Source organism: Ailuropoda melanoleuca, chromosome 5, assembly GCF_002007445.2.
Source record: "Ailuropoda melanoleuca isolate Jingjing chromosome 5, ASM200744v2, whole genome shotgun sequence".
NCBI classification, from domain to species: Eukaryota; Metazoa; Chordata; class Mammalia; order Carnivora; family Ursidae; genus Ailuropoda; species Ailuropoda melanoleuca.
Genome location: NC_048222.1, coordinates 61,023,207 through 61,041,763, shown reverse-complemented (window position 1 = coordinate 61,041,763; position 18,557 = coordinate 61,023,207). Strand labels below are relative to the sequence as shown.

The 18,557-nt window shown below is 42.5% G+C and overlaps 1 protein-coding gene across 4 annotated transcripts in view; it reads right to left on the bottom strand.

The window, feature by feature from the left end:
* FRMD5 (FERM domain containing 5) overlaps positions 1-18,053 on the bottom strand; it is a 294,977-nt gene extending 276,924 nt beyond the window's left edge. For all 4 annotated transcript variants that reach the window (XM_019801587.2, XM_034661042.1, XM_034661040.1 and 1 more), the window contains exon 1: positions 17,720-18,053. In XM_019801587.2, the coding sequence (XP_019657146.2) occupies positions 17,720-17,821 (102 nt within the window). In that variant the 5' untranslated portion in view covers positions 17,822-18,053. The remainder of the gene's footprint in view (positions 1-17,719) is intronic.
* Positions 18,054-18,557: the final 504 nt, after the last annotated feature.

Here is an 18,557-nt window from a genome sequence, read left to right as displayed (position 1 = left end):
AAGGGTACAAGGGAACTTTACAGGATGTTGGAAATATTCTATATATGATGGTTATACAACTTGTATGTATTTGTCAAGATTCAAAGAACTGTACAGCTATAAAAGAGTGAATTTTAGGGGCACCTGGGTGGCTCAGTCCGTAGAGCGCATGATTCTTGATCTCAGGGTCATGAGTTCAAGCCCCACGCTGGGTGTAGAGCTTACCCTAAAAAAAAGAGTGAATTTTATTCTACGTAAATTGTACCCCAATAAACCTGACTTTTAAAAAAGCCAAGTTAAAGTGTAGGAGATGCAAAAAAACAGAATTTGGAAACTTGAGAGCAAAAAAATAGTGGAAATGTTTACAATGTATCAGAATTCTGTAACCTATGTGGTGTATGCCTCCCATAGACGGCATCAAGATTATATAATATTGCCTACAACACAGTGGTAATGCAGTGGTAACACACGTGAGGACCATGCAGAATTTGAGATGAAAGTTTAAAAGAAGGGGGGCCTCCCTCTAGAAGACAAAGTAGTAAAAGTCAACATAAATTAAAGTTATCTGGCCAAGTCCACTAACGTAGGGGAGAAAATGGCATTTAAAGTAGTCTTGAGGGGCGCCTGGCTGGCTCAGTTGGTTAAGCGTCTGCCTTCAGCTCAGGTCATGATCCCAGGGTCCTGGAACCAAGTCCCGCATCAGGCTCCCCGCTCAGCAGAGAGCCTGCTTCTCCCTCTGCCTGATGCTCCCCCTGCTTGTGCTCTCTCTCTCTCTGGCATATAAATAAATAAAATATTTTTTAAAAAATAAACAAAAAATAAAGTAGTCTTGAGGGGTGCCTGGGTGGCTCAATCAGTTAAGCATCTGCCTTCAGCTCAGGTCGTGATCTCAGGGTCCTAGGATCAAGCCCCATGTCAGGCTCCCTGCTCAGTAGAGACCCTGTTTCTCCCTCTCCCTCTGCCTCTCCCCTCACTCATGTTCTCTCTCTCTCTCGCTCACTCTATCTCAAATAAATAAAATCTTTTAAAAATCAAAAATAAAGTAGTCTTGAGAAACACTCAAGTGCAATCAAAGTAAGCAAAGTATACCCTATAGACTGGGACATAACTTTAAAAAAAATAAAAATTAGGGGCTCCTGGGTGGCGCAGTCGTTAAGCGTCTGCCTTCGGCTCAGGGTGTGATCCCAGCATTCTGGGATCGAGCCCCACATCAGGCTCCTCTGCTCGGAGCCTGCTTCTTCCTCTCCCACTCCCCCTGCTTGTGTTCCCTCTCTCACTGGCTGTCTCTCTCTGTGTCAAATAAATAAATAAAATCTTTAAAAAAAATTTTTAAAAATTTAAATTAAAATTGTATTACTAACATATGTACAATAATCTGCATGAAGTTGGGGAAGAGCTAAAGGGAAGACTTTATCAACACTTAGAAAGTACTAATCAAGGGAGACAGAAAAACTGATTCTTGTAGATACATAATTACTAGGCCTGTACTATGAAACAGACATAATTTACAAGGCTTTTACACAACCTAGAAGAATAGCCCTCAAAACAATTTGCCTTCCAAAGCAGCTTTCAAGGGTCTCCTGAGTGGCTCAAGTCGGGTAAGCACCTGCCTTCAGCTCAGGTCATGATCCTGGAGTCCTGGGATTGAGCCCCACCTCGGGTTCCCTGCTGAACGGGGAGTCGGCTTTGCCCTCTTCTCCCTCTCCCAAACCACCCCTCAACCCGCTTGTGTTCTCTCTCTCTTGCTCACTCTCTCTCTCAAATAAATAAATAAAATCTCAAAAAAAAAAGGCTTTCAAATTTGTTTTTCCAAAGTCTCTGATCCTGAAGTGGTGCCTATGATGGCAGAAACTAGTATTTATTATCCCACTATAATTAACAAACAGACATTCTAAATTAGAAAAAAAAAAAAGAATGATGTTTGATTAGCATGAGTCAATCCCCCAGAATCTGATCTGTATTGAACAAGTAGATAAAGCTATATTTTGTATTCTGCAAAACGAAGGGACAGAACACAGACTGAAGCAGTCACAAAGATCGGCCTTGACACCTCTCTCTTTAAAAGAGTATTGGCGTTTGTAAAGAATATCCTTCACAGAGGGAACACAAAGAAAAACACTACTAAGCCATGGACAGATTTCTCGGGAACTGTAGAATGTTTATGCTGAAAGAGACGGGAGGGGTCTTCTTTTTTAGTCTCCTTATTTTGCAGATGAAAGGTTAAATTACCTGCTCAAGGCCTTAACGTTAAACAGTCAACAGTCAGGCATTGAACACAAGTCTCCTGACTCCACCAAGTCCACGTTTTCCCCATTGGACTCTACTGCCCGTTTCATCAGAGAGCGGTGAGTGAGAACAACAATGAGATCATACAGAGTTTGAATCCCAGCTCCCCCACGGACTAGCTGTGTGACATTAGGCAAATTATTTAACATCTCTAAGCCTTACTGTACTCATCTGGAATTAGGGACAATAATATTTTCCATTAAACAGGTAGGATTAAATGAAGAATGCACATAAAGTGCTTATCACAGAGCCCAGAACACAGTAAGTACTCAATAAATTTTTAAATGGCTCAATTAACATATTAAATTAAAATACCTAATATGGACATTACACCAAATAACTCTCTAAAACACAACAAGTGGCATGTTATGATATGCCTAATTTGTCAGTACATTCATTTTAACTGTAACTAATTATGTCTGAGAAAACTTAGGAGAGGAACAGAGAATCACAGAAAAAATAAAGATGCAGGGCTGCCTGGGCGGCTCAGTCGTTAATCATCTGCCTTCAACTCAGGGCGTGATCCCACGGTTTTCGGATCGAGCCCCCACATCAGGCTCCTCTCCTGGGAGCCTGCTTCTTCCTCTCCCACTCCCCCTGCTTGTGTTCCCTCTCTCGCTGGTTGTCTCTTTGTCAAAAATCTTTAAAAAAAAAAAAAGATGCAAAAAAAATTACCATTATTTTTAAACTCTTATCTTACCTCTTTATTAGAACAGAATTGACTTTATTTTCAAGTATCTTCTGTTGAAACTTATCCACTTATAAATAATCCTACATAATTTTGAAAGTTAACTGGAGCCTAATCAGTGAGAAAACTTTCTGTAGTCATTCTGAACCATAAATCCTAACTAAATAATAAACATATTTGCTCAGGAAAACTAATTTAATCACCATTTTAAAACTTTATAATTACAGACTCACAAGAAGTTGTAAAAAGAGTATGAAAGGTGTCCCATATATCCTTCACCCAGCTTCCTCCAAGGGTAACTTCTTATATACCTATGGTATATTATCAAAACCAGGAAATTGACATGTGAATTAAGATATAATTCATATCGTAAGATTACCTTTTTTTAAAAAATAATTTTATTTTTTTAAAATAATCTCTACAGCAAATGTGAGGCTCGAACTCACAACTCTGAGATCAAGAGTCACATGCTCTACCAACTGAGCCAGCCAGGTGCCCCCAGATTACTGTGTTAAAGGGTACAATGCAATGGGTTTTAATATAATCCTAGAATTGTGCAACCACCACCAATTAACCACGTCCTCGAGTGCCATAATATCACTCCAAAGAACGGAAAATCTGATGTTCATTTTTTTAATCTATTTAGCTCAAGTCAGAGGTAACTTTATATTTACATTATTAATAATCCTCTTTATCATTCATGCACATCTACAATTAACATTTATTGAGCCCCTAGGTGAGACCTTAGATACTAACTGTACAAAGATGCAATCCCTGCCCTTCAAAAACTTGTCTAGTGAGAGGCAGACATGTGAGTAATTATTTACAAGTGAATGTGGTAAATGCTGTAAGGTCCTCCAAAGCATAGCCCAACAACACTGGGGAGGGAACTGACCATGGAATAAGGTGATGAGAAGCTGATGCTCTACAAAGTGGAATAAAATGCATCTGGAAGATGACAGGAGACAAGTATCAAAAGGAAGGCAGCAAAGGTAATGGAAGGACATCTATGACATGCTAAAAGGCTATTACCCAGCAGGTAAAGGGAGAATCTTGAAGGGTTTTAAAAAGAGAAAATGATCGGGGCACCTGGGTGGCACAGCAGTTAAGCATCTGCCTTCAGCTCAGGGCGTGATTCCGGCGTTATGGGATCGAGCCCCACATCGGGCTCCTCTGCTATGAGCCTGCTTTTTCCTCTCCCACTCCCCCTGCTTGTGTTCCCTCTCTCGCTGGCTGTCTCTATCTCTGTCAAATAAATAAAATCTTTAAAAATAAATAAATAAATAAATAAATAAATAGAGAAAATGATCGAAGTTGCATTTTGGAAGCATGTGAAGCCTACCGCCCCCACAGAAAGCTAAGACCTAGACCATTTGGACCCTGTATCTGGCAAGCAACAAATGAAGAGCCAGAGAAGACAGATGTAGGAGGCTCTGATTCCTGCCCTCACTGAGGCTACAGTCCGAAGAGGAAGACTGAATTTGGCAAGATCCCTTTCATACCTCAACAACACCTGAGCTCTTGTGACTTCTAAGTTCCTGTCTCATCCTACCTGACAGAATGAGGGGCGGATTTAGGTTGGCCTGCTCCAATAAGATCCTGCTGGTCATTAAATATTGAAATACACACACACACACACACACACACACACACACACACACACACATTTCCCTACCAGCTGGCCAATAGCCACTGCCCTAAGAGGCCTCTCCCTCTTCCATGGGACTACTCTGAACCCCACCTCCTATGATTCAACACTAAATAGTGTCTGGCCCAGCAGAGGGCCCCAGACTCAATTCCAGTGTGTTCTAGCAGAATCTTTGTCAGTGAGGTATTCACCATGACTCATTGATTATTATTTTTTTTATTTTATTATTTAAGCTCTAGGCCCAACGTAGGGCTCTAACTCACAACCCCCAAGATCAAGAGTCACGCTCCACTAACTAAGCCAGCAAGGAGCCCCAATTATTGAGTATTTTAAATATTACCTCCACATGGGAGCCAACCTCAGAGAGCTCCTTGAAACCATTAAACCTCTCCTATCACACAGCTACGACGACAACGACAACAACAACGACAAAGACCTCCAATATTCTTTCATTTCCCAACCTGCTTCTCCAGATTCTCCCTCCAGATTTTTTTAGGTATTTCTGCTTAAGGCTCATCTTGCTCCATCCCAACACTTTCTCTGCTTTGATCTTTTGTTTCTCTCTTTATCAATTATTTCCACTTTCCCTACAATTTCACCAACTTCAGCTGTCCACACTGAAGACTCTACTGACCGTGGGAAGTGTCCCCATTGTGCAGACTCAGTACCTAAATACTGACCTGATTACACTACAGGATGAGTCCCATCGAGTCTGTTTATCTATTAAGAAATAATTGCAAAAAAGTTAATAGAAAACTCTAAACATATAATACTCAGTCCAGCCCCAAGATATCACTTTATATAAAACAGATTTTCATTTGTTTATATTGTTTCAAATTCCAGTTAATTAAAATATACATTATTGTGTTAAATAATGAAATTAAAGGATATGGATCCCATTATCCTTCAGTGTATATTTACACACATTTTAATTGCACCTTTTTTTAACACCTCCCACCACTAATAACAGAAGGTGTGGCCACCACACAAAGAATTTGACCACAAGCAAAGGTGTGACTTACTAGTGATGGCAATTAGAAATGGTGATAAGAGGGGACATCTGGCTGGCTCAGTCAGTGAAGCACATAACTCTTCATCTTGGGGTCATGAGTTCAAGCCCCACATTGGGCACAGAGCTTGCTTTAAAAAAAAAATGGAGGGGCACCTGGGTGGCACAGCGGTTAAGCGTCTGCCTTTGGCTCAGGGCGTGATCCCGGCATTATGGGATCGAGCCCCACATCAGGCTCCTCCGCTATGAGCCTGCTTCTTCCTCTCCCACTCCCCCTGCTTGTGTTCCCTATCTCGCTGGCTGTCTATCTCTGTCAAATAAATAAATAAAATCTTTAAAAAATAAATAAATAAATAAATAAAATAAAAATTAAAAAAATGGAAAAGGGGTGCCTGGGTGGCTTGAGCCTCCAACTCCTCTTTCGGCTCAGGTCATGATCTCAGAGTCATGTGATCAAGCCCCATGATGGGCTCTGTACTCAGTGCAGAATCTGCTAGTCCCTCTCCCTCTGCTCCTCCCCCACCCACTCCTGTGCCTGCTCTCGCTCTCTATCTCTCTCCCTCTCTCCCTCAAATAAATACATAAATAAAATCTTTTTTTATTTTTATTTTTTTTTAAGATTTTTATTTATTTATTTGACAGAGATAGAGACAGCCAGCGAGAGAGGGAACACAAGCAGGGGGAGTGGAAGAGGAAGAAGCAGGCTCATAGCAGTGGAGCCTGACGTGGGGCTCGATCCCAGAACGCCGGGATCATGCCTTGAGCTGAAGGCAGACGCTTAATGACTGAGCCACCCAGGCGCCCCTAAAATCTTTTTTTTTTTAAAGGGAAAAAAAGAAATGGTGATAAGAGTTTGTATTAAATAAGTGGCCCTAATTATAAATTAGCATAAAACAAAGGAGATCATAAGAGATGGACGGAAGAGCTATGGTGTAAAGATGGTAGGAAATAAAACTGTAGAATTCAGGAAGTGAAGAGAAAGTTTTCCTTTTCTTATTATTTTCTTTCAACCAGAAACTAAAGATATTTTATGTGAGATATATTCTTAGTAGGACTACTCCATAATACTTTATAATGACATAATAAAAGATCTAATTTGCAGCCAGACAATATACTATCATTATATCTATCTCTTAAAAATAATCAGTCTACTATACCCAATATCAAAAATTGGAATATGAGAAATGTGTTCTCTTTTGCCATACAAATTATTAGAAAACAGTTCTTACACATGCTCTCGGTACTTTGGGTACTCATTTAAATAAGCTTAACTAAATTATCCAAGGTGTATTTAAAAATAAGCAAAGTAAGTATTGCTTGTTCGGATCAGCTATGTTGCTTATAAAACCTGATACTGCAATGGTTGGTTCAGTATCTTATGTCCTGAAGCTACACCAAGCCAACTCCCATTCACTTTAAAAACAAAACAAAACAAAACAAAACACCTATTTCACATAATGTTAGAATCTGAAGCTAAGTGTAGATTAAGTTGCACTGTAGTGCTAGACTACCTTATGTTTTGATCAGATTTTTATCTCTCAACAGCCAAATTTCTTCTGAGTGGCCTCCCAAAGAGCTGATGGGTTATTCTGTTGCAGGACTGAGAGTATACTGTGAAATTGCAGGCTCCATATGCCTTATAACATCCCAGGCATCACTGCCAGTCCATGGGATTCTTCTGACCTACAAACCTCCAATTCTATAATAACTCTGGAGGATTCTGGATTTTTCTAGAGGTGAAAATCTGAAAGAGGGCAGGCAGAATGTTTTCGTTAGCCTAAATTATCCCCTAGAAGTACTTGAGATCCTTAGATGAATTAATTCTGCTTCCTTGTGTTGTGATCAATGTTCTTACCTGCTTGGTTCATGTCTGATAAAACAATAATCTTAGTGGCATCTCCTGCCTAGAGTATATGGAGTCCTTTGGTACTTGTGAAGCCAGCTCTTCCACTTGGGTGTCCTCAAAAATAGGCTAAGGCCCAGACTAGAGGCCCCTGAGTCAAATCAGGCAATATGGAAATAAGCTTTGCACCTGCCTGGAGGCAAAGGATAATTTGCCTGACTATGGAGTGCCTGAATGGGCTACCAGACTATGAGGGTTCCAAATGATTTGGCTTTTTCCTACTACAAGTTCAATGAAAGTGGCCAGACATTTGAGTGTGCCCTGGGGCACGCTGTTTTGATGTACCACCATTTCTTTCAGGTCTTGGGCCTGTGGGCCTTTGCTAATTTATCTGGCTCCCATAATACCACTTCACAGCAAGCCTCCTTAATCTCTCCAACAAAGTGGAGTGCCTGTATTGTCAGTCATTCCCCTATTCATCAGTCTTTAAACTATCCCTTCTTTTTCTCCTTTTCCAGAGCAAAATAACCTATTAGCATTGGCATTCTGCCGAACATTGATTGCCTAAATGCCAAACAGTGCTTTCCTGGAGGTTCCCATCCCCAAAGCTCTAGCCTGGCATTATGCGGAGTGCTCAAAGTGCACCCCGTGTCAGGCTGGGAACTTCGGAGCTGGCAGGCAGGGGTTCACTGGGGAATCCAGGGAAGCACTCCCCTATCCTCTAGAAAAGTGATTTTGGTGGCCACCTAGGTTTGGGAACAGAGGTGCAGAACTGTGTCTTTTAGGGCTCCACTGGTCACATTTCTTAACTGTCAATGCACCATTTAGGCTGCACTGCATCAGCCAGAGGATTTTCAAACATCAGCTGAATGTTGGGATTTGATACTTTTTTTTGTGCGTATACAGTTAAGCTGATGCCAGAGATGAGGTCCCTTGAAAACAAAATTCATATGCGTAGTTACTGCTGCCACAGAATTAAGACTAATACCTGAGTCTACCCTTTCTTTATATGATGCCATTGCTTTGTGAAGAATCTTAATTTGTATCGTACACTTTTGGAGTTAGATTTAATTCAACACCAGCTTTGTGTTTATTTTTAGTTTAGACTAACTCTTCTAAACACGTCAAGAATGACTGAAATTTGCTGACAGCAATCTTTCCTAAGCAAGTAGATTCTGTTATTTGACTCAACTGTACCAGAGTAAGTCAGATAAACATAGTAAAGACTAAATATATTTGGCTTTACATTTTTAGCCTTCCTACCTTGAAGTCACCTGCTGTTACCTCAGCCTGGAATGCCCTTTACCCATCCCCACAGCCCATTTTCTGCTTTTGGCAATCTTTCATGACCTAGTTCAAATCTCACCTCCTTTGAGAAATATTTAGTAATTTCGAGTCCCCCATATTTGCACTGCCACAGCATACCACCTGTCTTAGCACTGAATTCCATGACATTTATTATTTGCTATTTACATGTTTGCAAACAGGGGGCTTCCCATACCCCCAGTGCTTTAAGTTGTGAAGATGATTTCTTTGAAAAAGTGTATAGAAATATAATCATTTTCTTTCTAGGTCAGGGAAGACAAAAATAAAACCAATAAATATAAGAGCATCAAATTGGAATGATGACCTGTTGTAAAATCTTTAGAATCCTGCCCACTTGAAAATGGTATGCATATCTGCAAATAACCTAACTTTTACCTTACAAGGGTAGAGAATCAGCTAAGGCCATTCAGAAATAAAAAGTTAGAAATATGAGATTCACACTTGGCTTCCCCTTCTCCCTCACTTTTTATACTCAGTCAACATAACTCATCACTTTTACCTACTAAACATCTGTGTGACCCAGTACTAGTGATTCTCAAACCTGAAAAAGCATAAGAGTCGCCTGGAAGACTTGTTAAAACAGACTGCTGAGCTCCATCCCCACATTTCTGATTCACTAGGTCTGCTGTGGGGCCAAAAACTTGCATTTGTAACAAGTGCCCAGGTGAAACTGATGGTGGCTCATCCAAGAACCACACTTTGAGAACCGTTGCTTTAACTCATCCCTTCTTAACAAGGTTCACAATTTCTACAAAGGGAAAAAAAAAAAAAAGCCTGAGTTGTGCACAGTAAGATGGCTCAAATAAGGCATAAAAACAGCTAGGTTTGGTCCTGATCTAGAATGGTTTCCCTTGGTGGGAAGGGGTTGTCTAAGGCTTTGAAACGATCCTTAACTTACAGGAATGAGTCCTAAAGCATTTCTGGAATGGTCCAATGCATCTCTAAATACGGACCAGCAGATGAGGTCATGGTAACGCACGGAGTCAGAAGTAGAGGAGGGGGAATGAAAGCTATAATCACTGTCAAAGGGGTGTTTTCTGTAGACAAGTGAATGGAGCTATTGTACACAAACTCAGTGGTTGCCAAGCATGTGGCCCAATTATTTTGCCTGTATGAGCATGGCACGGAAGGATCTCCTTAGAGAACTGGATTCACACAAGTTGGTGTTTAGTATGACAGTAGCAAGCAGAAGCCTGAAGACTTTCAACCTGAAGAGTCTTCATAAGTTCCTGCTTTCCAAATCTAGGATATGATACAATTAGGTTGGAAAGACTACAAAAGTAAAACACCACCCTCAGAAATAGTACAGCATTTACAGTCGGTGAAAGACCGATACAGAGGGTCCTGCTCGAAATATTGACAACAATGAGGATGGCATTGGTGGCTGAGGGTGGCAAGAGATTCCACAATTTAAATCTAAGGGTTAGCCTCCAAGAGAAACTGCTTTCCCGACTCTAGCTTTGGCTCTACTGGTATTTAAAATGTTTGTACACGGGGCACCTGGGTGGCTCAGTCATTAAGCGTCTGCCTTCGGCTCAGGGCGTGACCCCAGGGTCCTGGGATAAAGCCCCGCATCGGGCTCCCTGCTCTGCTGGGAGCCTGGTTCTTCCTCTCCCACTCCCCCTGCTTGTGTTCCCTCTCTCACTGGCTGTGTCTCTGTCAAATAAATAAATAAAATCTTTAAAAATAAATAAAATAAATAAAATGTACAAGTTCAAGAAGTAATATTGGCCACCTAGATCTAGAGTCTTCAAGGAATGGAAAGTCTGCTTCCATGGCTAGAACGGAAATATAACAAGACATTTTGCTCTCTTAGGGAAACACCACTCACTCTGCGACATAGGAATGGAGATGCTTTAGTACTCTTCAAAGTTCTCAGCTGCATGAGAGAACCATTCAGGTGGTTGGCCTAAGCCCCAAGAATCAGGGGCAGATTTAGGGGTTGGCCTAAGCCAGAAAACAGGGGCAACAACTGCCACCTGGCCTCCAGGAGAGCGGCATCCTCCTCCCTGAGCACCATGTGGGCAAGAGGTAGAAGCTTTCAGGTTGCTGGCCAAACCTCCTTGAGATTCACATCTGTTGTACCAGCTCTGGTCCCTCTTCCTCAGTTGGACCCACAGGAGGCTGCTCAGGAAACATGGTCTGCAGAGTCAGAACGTTACACATGAGGCTATCAGAAGACGAATTCAGCTTAAAATAGACATAATTAGAAACAGGTTGGGAAGCATGGTTCTCTTCCCGTTGGGGCAAGAGGTTAGAAAATGAGGCTGTGAGGAGGTTTTCTTGGCACTGACTTAGGGGAAAGGAATGAAGGAAGTTTCTATGGCTGTGGTGATCCCTATGTTCAATATCTTAATTCTGCCAGACCTCCACCACCCCACGAAGCACTGCACTACACAATATTCATTGGATCTAAGCCTTCTAAACCTGCACACATGGGGCGGTGGGGAAACCTGAAAGGGTTGAAATGCTAAGAGACAAACCAAAAAATCAAGAAGCTCTAGACTGCAGATCCGCTAATTCAACAAAGGATAATTGCAGAAAGTTATCAGAGACCTCAAAGGCTCCATAAAATATCACATTTACATACCATACTTCTCACCAGGGAGAGGGGCTGCAGAGCAAAGTGGTTTGGAATCGGATGGGTTGAAACTATAAAAAGCCTTATACAGTTGTTAGAAAATGTTTATTGTTTACAGGCACAAGAAATTTTAAAGTGTTGGAGTCAACACAGCCATTATGTAGCACAAACAAATCAGAACAAATATTTATTGAACTATAACCATGTAAGGCACTGTGTGGTATAATTCCTAGGTTTTAAAATTTATAGCTTCCTCTTACTCCTTTAAAAATTCTGAAGCATAATCTACCAGAAAATAGGCATTAAAATAATCCAGAATATTTTACCATGGTGATTATAATATCTAACTATTATAGTATCAAACTAAACTAAAGCCTTGCTTATTTTGGGTTGCACATTTTAACGTCTATACATAAACCACTACAAATGTATAACAATAATGACTACTTTTTGGTCTTCAGGTTGTCTGATTTTATCTTGGCAAACATCTTTTTTTTCTTTTTAAGTGTGATATTAATGCTGGCACAGACATGATCAATGGGTTTCTGGGCAATGTAACAGAGGACTCAAAACACACATGCTCTTTTATTGTACTCTGTTGAATTGCCTCATCCAGCATATTCATTCCAAGCACTTAATAAGAATGCAACTTCATACAAATACCCTTGAGTAAAATGTGCTGTGGTGAATGCTTCTAGGTTTCTCTTGGATGCCACTGACACTTCCTTAAACCGAACTTTTTCAAGAAGAGAATGAGAGCATAAATACACATCTAGAATTTACCTTCTGTCCTAAAACATTGATCTGCATTAATTTTATACAATGAACATTTTAATATACAAATTAAGAAATACAATACAAGTGCTTTCAGGATTCTAGAAGGCTAATTTTGGAACTTAGTTTCAAGAATTAGAGTCTGGGGGTGCCTGGGTGGCACAGCGGTTGAGCGTCTGCCTTCGGCTCAGGGCGTGATCCCGGCGTTATGGGATCGAGCCCCACATCAGGCTCTTCCGCTATGAGCCTGCTTCTTCCTCTCCCACTCCGCCTGCTTGTGTTCCCTCTCTCCCTGGCTGTCTCTATCTCTGTCGAATAAATAAATAAAATCTTAAAAAAAAAAAGAATTAGAGTCTGATTTATTATTGTAACAGATTCTGAGACACCATAATTACTTTTTAAAACAAAGTTTTTAAAAGAACCAATATTAATGAAAATACAACAGCTTTGTGTTTTTCTGTGAATGCAATTACCTTAATTCTCTAACAACATCCCTTTTGCATCAATGAAACCAAGGATTTCACTTACCAAATATAAAGTTCTTACAAAAGACAAATCACTGTAGGTCCAGAAAACAAATGCCCCTCTAAAGCCTAAGACTTGGTAGGATCAAAGGAAAGCAAACCTGAACTACTGAATTTTATTTTTTAAAAAGATTTATTTGAGATAGAGAATGAGTGGGGAGAGGACAGAGGGAGAGGGAGAAGCAGGCTCCCACCTGAGCAGGGAGCCTGATGTGGGGCTGGATCCCAGGACCCTGGGATCATGACCTGAGCCGAAGGCAGATGCTTAATCCACTGAGCCACCCAAATCCCACCAAACTCTTGAATTTTAGAGAAGAGTTCTGCTACAGAATCCAGTTGTTCCAGCCTTGGATTTTATGATTTCATTGAGATTAATCAGAAATCTTTTAAGATTTTATTTATTTGAGGGAGAGAGAGCACAAGAAGGAGGAAGGAGCAGAGGGAGAGGGAGAAGCAGACTCCCCACTGAGCAGGGAGCGCAAGGGTGGGCCTTGATCCCAGGACCTTGAGATTATGACCGGAGCCAATCAGAAATCATTTTAAGGAGGTGCACCTGGTGGCTCAGTCGGTTAAGTGCCTGCTCTTGGTTTCTACTCAGGTCATGATCTCAGGGTCAAGGGATGGCTCTGTGCTCAGCGGGCAGGGGCGGGGTGGGGAGGTGGGGGGGTTTGCTTAATGTTCTCTTCCTCTCCTTTCGCCCTTCCCCCACACTCACACACACTCTTTCTCTCTCTCAAATAAATAAAATCTGTTTTAAAAATCATTTTAAGGAGACTTAAGTTTTAATTTATTTTCAAAAAAGATTTACTCGGGGTGCCTGGGTGGCATAGCAGTTAAGCATCTGCCTTCGGCTCAGGGCGTGATCCCGGCATTATGGGATCGAGCCCCACATCAGGCTCCTCCGCTATGAGCCTGCTTCTTCCTCTCCCACTCCCCCTGCTTGTGTTCCCTCTCTCGCTGGCTGTCTCTATCTCTGTCGAATAAGTAAATAAAATCTTTAAAAATAAAATAAAATCAAAAAAGATTTTCTCAATCCTATTTCTGATTTGATAGAATAAAGCACAATGTATACTAGTCTGTTTAAATGTTATTATTTGCAATGACATTACCAAATAATTTTTTCTTTACTGTGAAATAAGTATCTTTATTACCATTTTACAGATGAGGAAATTAAGGTACAGACAGGTGAAATAACTTAGGGAGTCAGAAGGAATAGAGGGAACAAAGTTGGGACTTAGAGACAAAATGACCAGGGTTTAAATATAGTACAGCCACCTACTAGCTTTGAGCAAGTTCCTTCATCCAAGCCTTTCATCTGTAAAATGAAGGTACTACCACCTACCTCTCAAATACTTGATGTAAGGTATAAACAAAACACCTCACAGAAAGCATAGTACAGTTGGCCATTTAAGAAACATCGGCTCTCCCACCAATCCACAATACTATTTTCTTCAGCTGGTACAATGGGTGTATAATGAATCCATATGCTGTCGTGAGGTAAGTGAGAAAATAGCACAAGCAGGGCGCCTGGCAAGTACAGGGCTCAATACATTTGTTCTCTCCCCCAACGGTCCCTCCCTTACCCTAGGTCCCACAGTTACTGAATGGCTGAGACACAATCAAGTACCGATCTTGCTTGCACTATAGAACTGTTTCTGTACACATGCATTTTACTCATGGTAGTACCTCATTTAACTGAAAAACAAATTTAAGCCAGCTGCTTGAGCAGTTGTTATTTTAATGTGTTCCCAGTAAAATAAAATTCATTTCTAGGGAAGCTTTACTTTTCAGTAATCAGAAAAAAAGTGATTAAAATTTCTGACTTGAAAAATATGTATTTTGGGTACATATTTCTACTGGCACTTCTGTAATATATGTTCTTAATACTTTATAAACACTTATAACTCAAAAGATTACTAAAAATCTCTTAGGAGATTACATGTTTAAGCATTTAAATGATTCCATCGGATATACTGAGTTCAAAGATATTAGGTAGCCTTTTCATTTTTCCTGTTTGCTCCCAAATAAAATAACAAAGTAGGGTAGTAAATGTGGTAAATAAATGTAGATATTCATAAATGAAACAGACATGTGAAAAATATGGACCTATCTGCATTTATGAGGCAATGACCTTCAAAACTGGCAGGGAGCTGTTAACAATGTTCTTCACAGGGGAGCAATTATATTACAACCCTCCTATGTATACTTTCATTTCTCATGATCTACAAATACATTTGCATATCAGAAAGAATAAAAGAATAGTCTGGTAACTGTGGCAACCTTCATTGAGAGGATATAAGGCCTTTTCCTTACCTTAATAATCACATTCTAAATGCCAGATCAGTATAACTGGTGCAATATGAAAGGCAAAACCAATACTTTGACAGAATTTCCTACAACTGAAATTTACTAAATGTGTCTATTATAGCTCTAACCCAGTGATACATTTCTGACTCTCTAATCCCCTAAGTGTTCTCTGATTATCTCAAGAAGTACTGAAATCTTTCTAAAATATATACCTTATTTAAAGAAAAATATGCTATACAGTACTTTAAGGAAAATGATTCCAAATTATCACGAACATTTTTTAAAAATATACCATACAGCAATTCCTAAAATGTTAGGAATATTGCTTTAACCTAGCAAGTAGCTCACAGTTCCTTTCCGTACTGATTTAAAAGACTCTATGTCCAATGTTTGACAAATAAGCACAGACACAAACACAAACACACACACTACAGAAATGTATAAGGGGGAGAAAGTTGCTAAGAAAAGCTCAATCTCTAAAAGCTCAAAAAACTGTATGCACAAAATATTAATTTCACATAAGGTCCTTTTTTTTTTTTTAAACCTTTCCTCACATTGGGTAAAAACAAAAGCAATTCACAATAGTGGTGCCAAAGACTGACAATATTACATAAACTTCAGAATTCCTGAGTTTTTCAATTTTCATTAAAGAAACACAACGCACAATCATTAACATGTCTAGACAGTGGACACTCACTACAATAAAGTCATGTTATACCAAGCCTAATTTTCTTCTGTGGCCTAAATTTTTGTAACACATTAAATTGTAATAATGTAAAATAAGACCAGCAGGAAAATAAGCACAACCATAGCAAGATATAACAAGCATAAACCCAGTAAGTACTGTTTGACTTAAAAATATTATTTTTCTCAACAGTAATAAAAATTACCCACAACTATAATACCAATCAACCAACCTCAGAGGCTCCACCAACTGGGAAAAATAACTAGTTCTCTTATTGTGATATCTTAAAATCACAAGATTGCTTCTAGTGGAGTGGTGATGTGAATTGCATTTCATTTATACTCCATACCTTGACAAAAGTTAATGACTTACCCCAGAAATTTTATTTCACCATATACCCCAAAGTATTTTTAGGACTCACAAAGTCTAAATCTCACACTGCCTTTGATATACTATCGTGTAAATGCTTTAAATTTTAAAACAAAAGGATAAAGACTTTAAAAGCTCTAGACAATGTACTTAAATGGTGAATGTCAAGTCAAAGCCTTCTCCTCCCCCACCCAAAAACAAAAAAAGAACTATACACAACACATAAAGATACAATAGAAACAAAAAGTAGCATGCCACTCATTCAGTAAGGAAATAATACAGAACATCTATCATATTCAACCACAAAAATCCTTTCACTTGATGGCTAGCATCATTATGACTGTTTAATCTGTATTTAAGTGGCCTTAAAAAAAGAGATTTTGTTCCCTTTCTCTGCCCTCCTGGATCTTTGGCAGCAGTCAGCACTTATGCCCAGAGCTGGTTTGGGGAGTGGGAGAAAAGGGAAAGTGGACAGAAGGCTGAAATGAGCACGGAGTCAGCAGAGAGCAGCTGCTCTCATCCACTACCCAGCGTCTTTCTCACACACCGCTATTTTCCGCTATTGAGCATTGTCAGCAAAAAAATTAATGGGGGGTGGGGGGGCCGGGAGACAAAGAGGATAGGACCAGAGGCCGACAGTTTTTGTCTGCCACATCTGAGGCGAGAAGCCCCCTCTGGTTTCTTGCTGCAAAGGCAAGGGATCAGGTGAGACCCCTCCGAGTCCAACTCAATTTGCTTCTTCAGAAAGAGCAGTTTCCGGCAGCGAGCGCAGGATCCTTCGGCTGCTGAACTAAACACCGGAGCATGGTCAATGTTCCTATCTCTGACTTTACAGAGAAGGAGAGAGGGCTGTGACTGCATTCCTGGGAAAGACTACTACTCCAGACGTGCCACACGGCAGTAGTGAAAAAACATAAGCAAGAGGTTGTAAAATCTCTTCCAAAATACCAGGTTCTGAAGAAATGCTGCGAAGCATTAATGTATTGTTGGGGTTTTTTTCTAAGTCACCGATTCTTTCTCGCCACGGCCAACCCTCAAATCTCTGGTACTTGTTGCTAAATCTTTACCTCACGCCCCCCCAAACTGCCCAACACGATGAGATCTGGCGGGAGGGGGGCCTAATCTCGGGAACCCAGAGGGCTGGTCTCCCTTCCATAGGCCACTCTGCATGGGCTGCGCGTTCACTTCTACCTTCTGAGAGCTCTGACTCACAAATGCCGGGGTGGGGAAGCGGGGGGGCGGGTGATTATGACATACAGCATTAACCTTCCAACCAAAGATAGATAAGAAACGCCGGCCAGCGGTCCTTGCCTGGCCAGAGAGCCAAAGCCTGCGCCCCCCGACGGGGCGGCCGGGGTAGGAGCCTCCCGCCCTGCCCGCCTCCCTCCGGACGCCCGCGGAATATGCTCCCAACCCAGGCAGGCTCGAGGAGCCAGGATGGGGCGCCCTCACCCTGGGAGAGGGCAGGGAGCGAGGTGAGGGTCCGGGACGGAGGGACTCTCACCGCAGCTGCGCGGAGCGCCCGGTACCCCGCCCCGGACCGGGTCTCGGGCGGAGGCGCCCTGCACCGGGGCCGTCCGCCGCAGCCAGGGACGGACAAAGCACTGGGGTCTGCGGCGACCCCGGGCGGCGGCCGCGGGCCAAGTTAGCCAGACTCGGGGGACACGGGGGTCCCGCGGGCAGGGCGGCGCGGCACTGACCTGGATGGTGCAGGTGTACTCGCTGTCGTCCAGCAGCCGCACGGTGCAGCTGTACTCGCGCTCCAGGCTCCGGCTGCTGCCGCTCATCAACCTGCTCAGCATCTTCCCGCCCGCTCGCCCGCCCCCGGGAGAGACGCGGCGGCGCTGCGGACCCCGGACCAGGCGCCCCTCAGCCGGGCAGCTCCGCGCGGGCCCCGGGCACCTGCACCATCACCCTAGCCCGATCTCGGCCGCTGCCTCCTGCTGGCCCAGCTCCTCCTTCTTCTCCTCCTTCTCCGCCACCGCCTCCCCCCAGCCCAGAGCAAGCGCCCCACTCTCTCTCCTCCGCGCCCCACTCCCCTTGCCCAGCTCGTGGGGCGGGGCCTCGGCCTGAGAGGGGCCAATGGGGGTCAGCGCGGCGGAACCGAGTGGCAGACGGTAGAGCCAATAGAAAGAGTGTGCTGGGATGATGGACAGGTGGCGGAAGCTATCACGGGAAAGCAGTCGGACAGAGCCTAGCGGGACCAGCCCTCTGGCGTCCCAAACGAGGGGCTCCTCTCCTCTCTGCGGTTCCTCTAGAAGCTGTTTCCCCTCCCCCGGGCCAGGTGTGGGCACCGGGCCGGATAAATGTCCGCTGCGTGAAATACGTTTAGGCTGGGCTTCAGGGCCCAAGTCCCACACTCTGCAACGCCGCGAGTCCCGCCCTCTCGCGGCCCGGGCGGTGCGAGATAACAATCACCGCACCTGCAGAATGCAGGCACCTTCCCCTCCGGACCAGACGCCTACCCCCACCTGAGCTGTACTCCAAGTCGGCTCGACGGGCCTGTGTGCTCCAGCCCTCTTATTTTGGAGAACTATG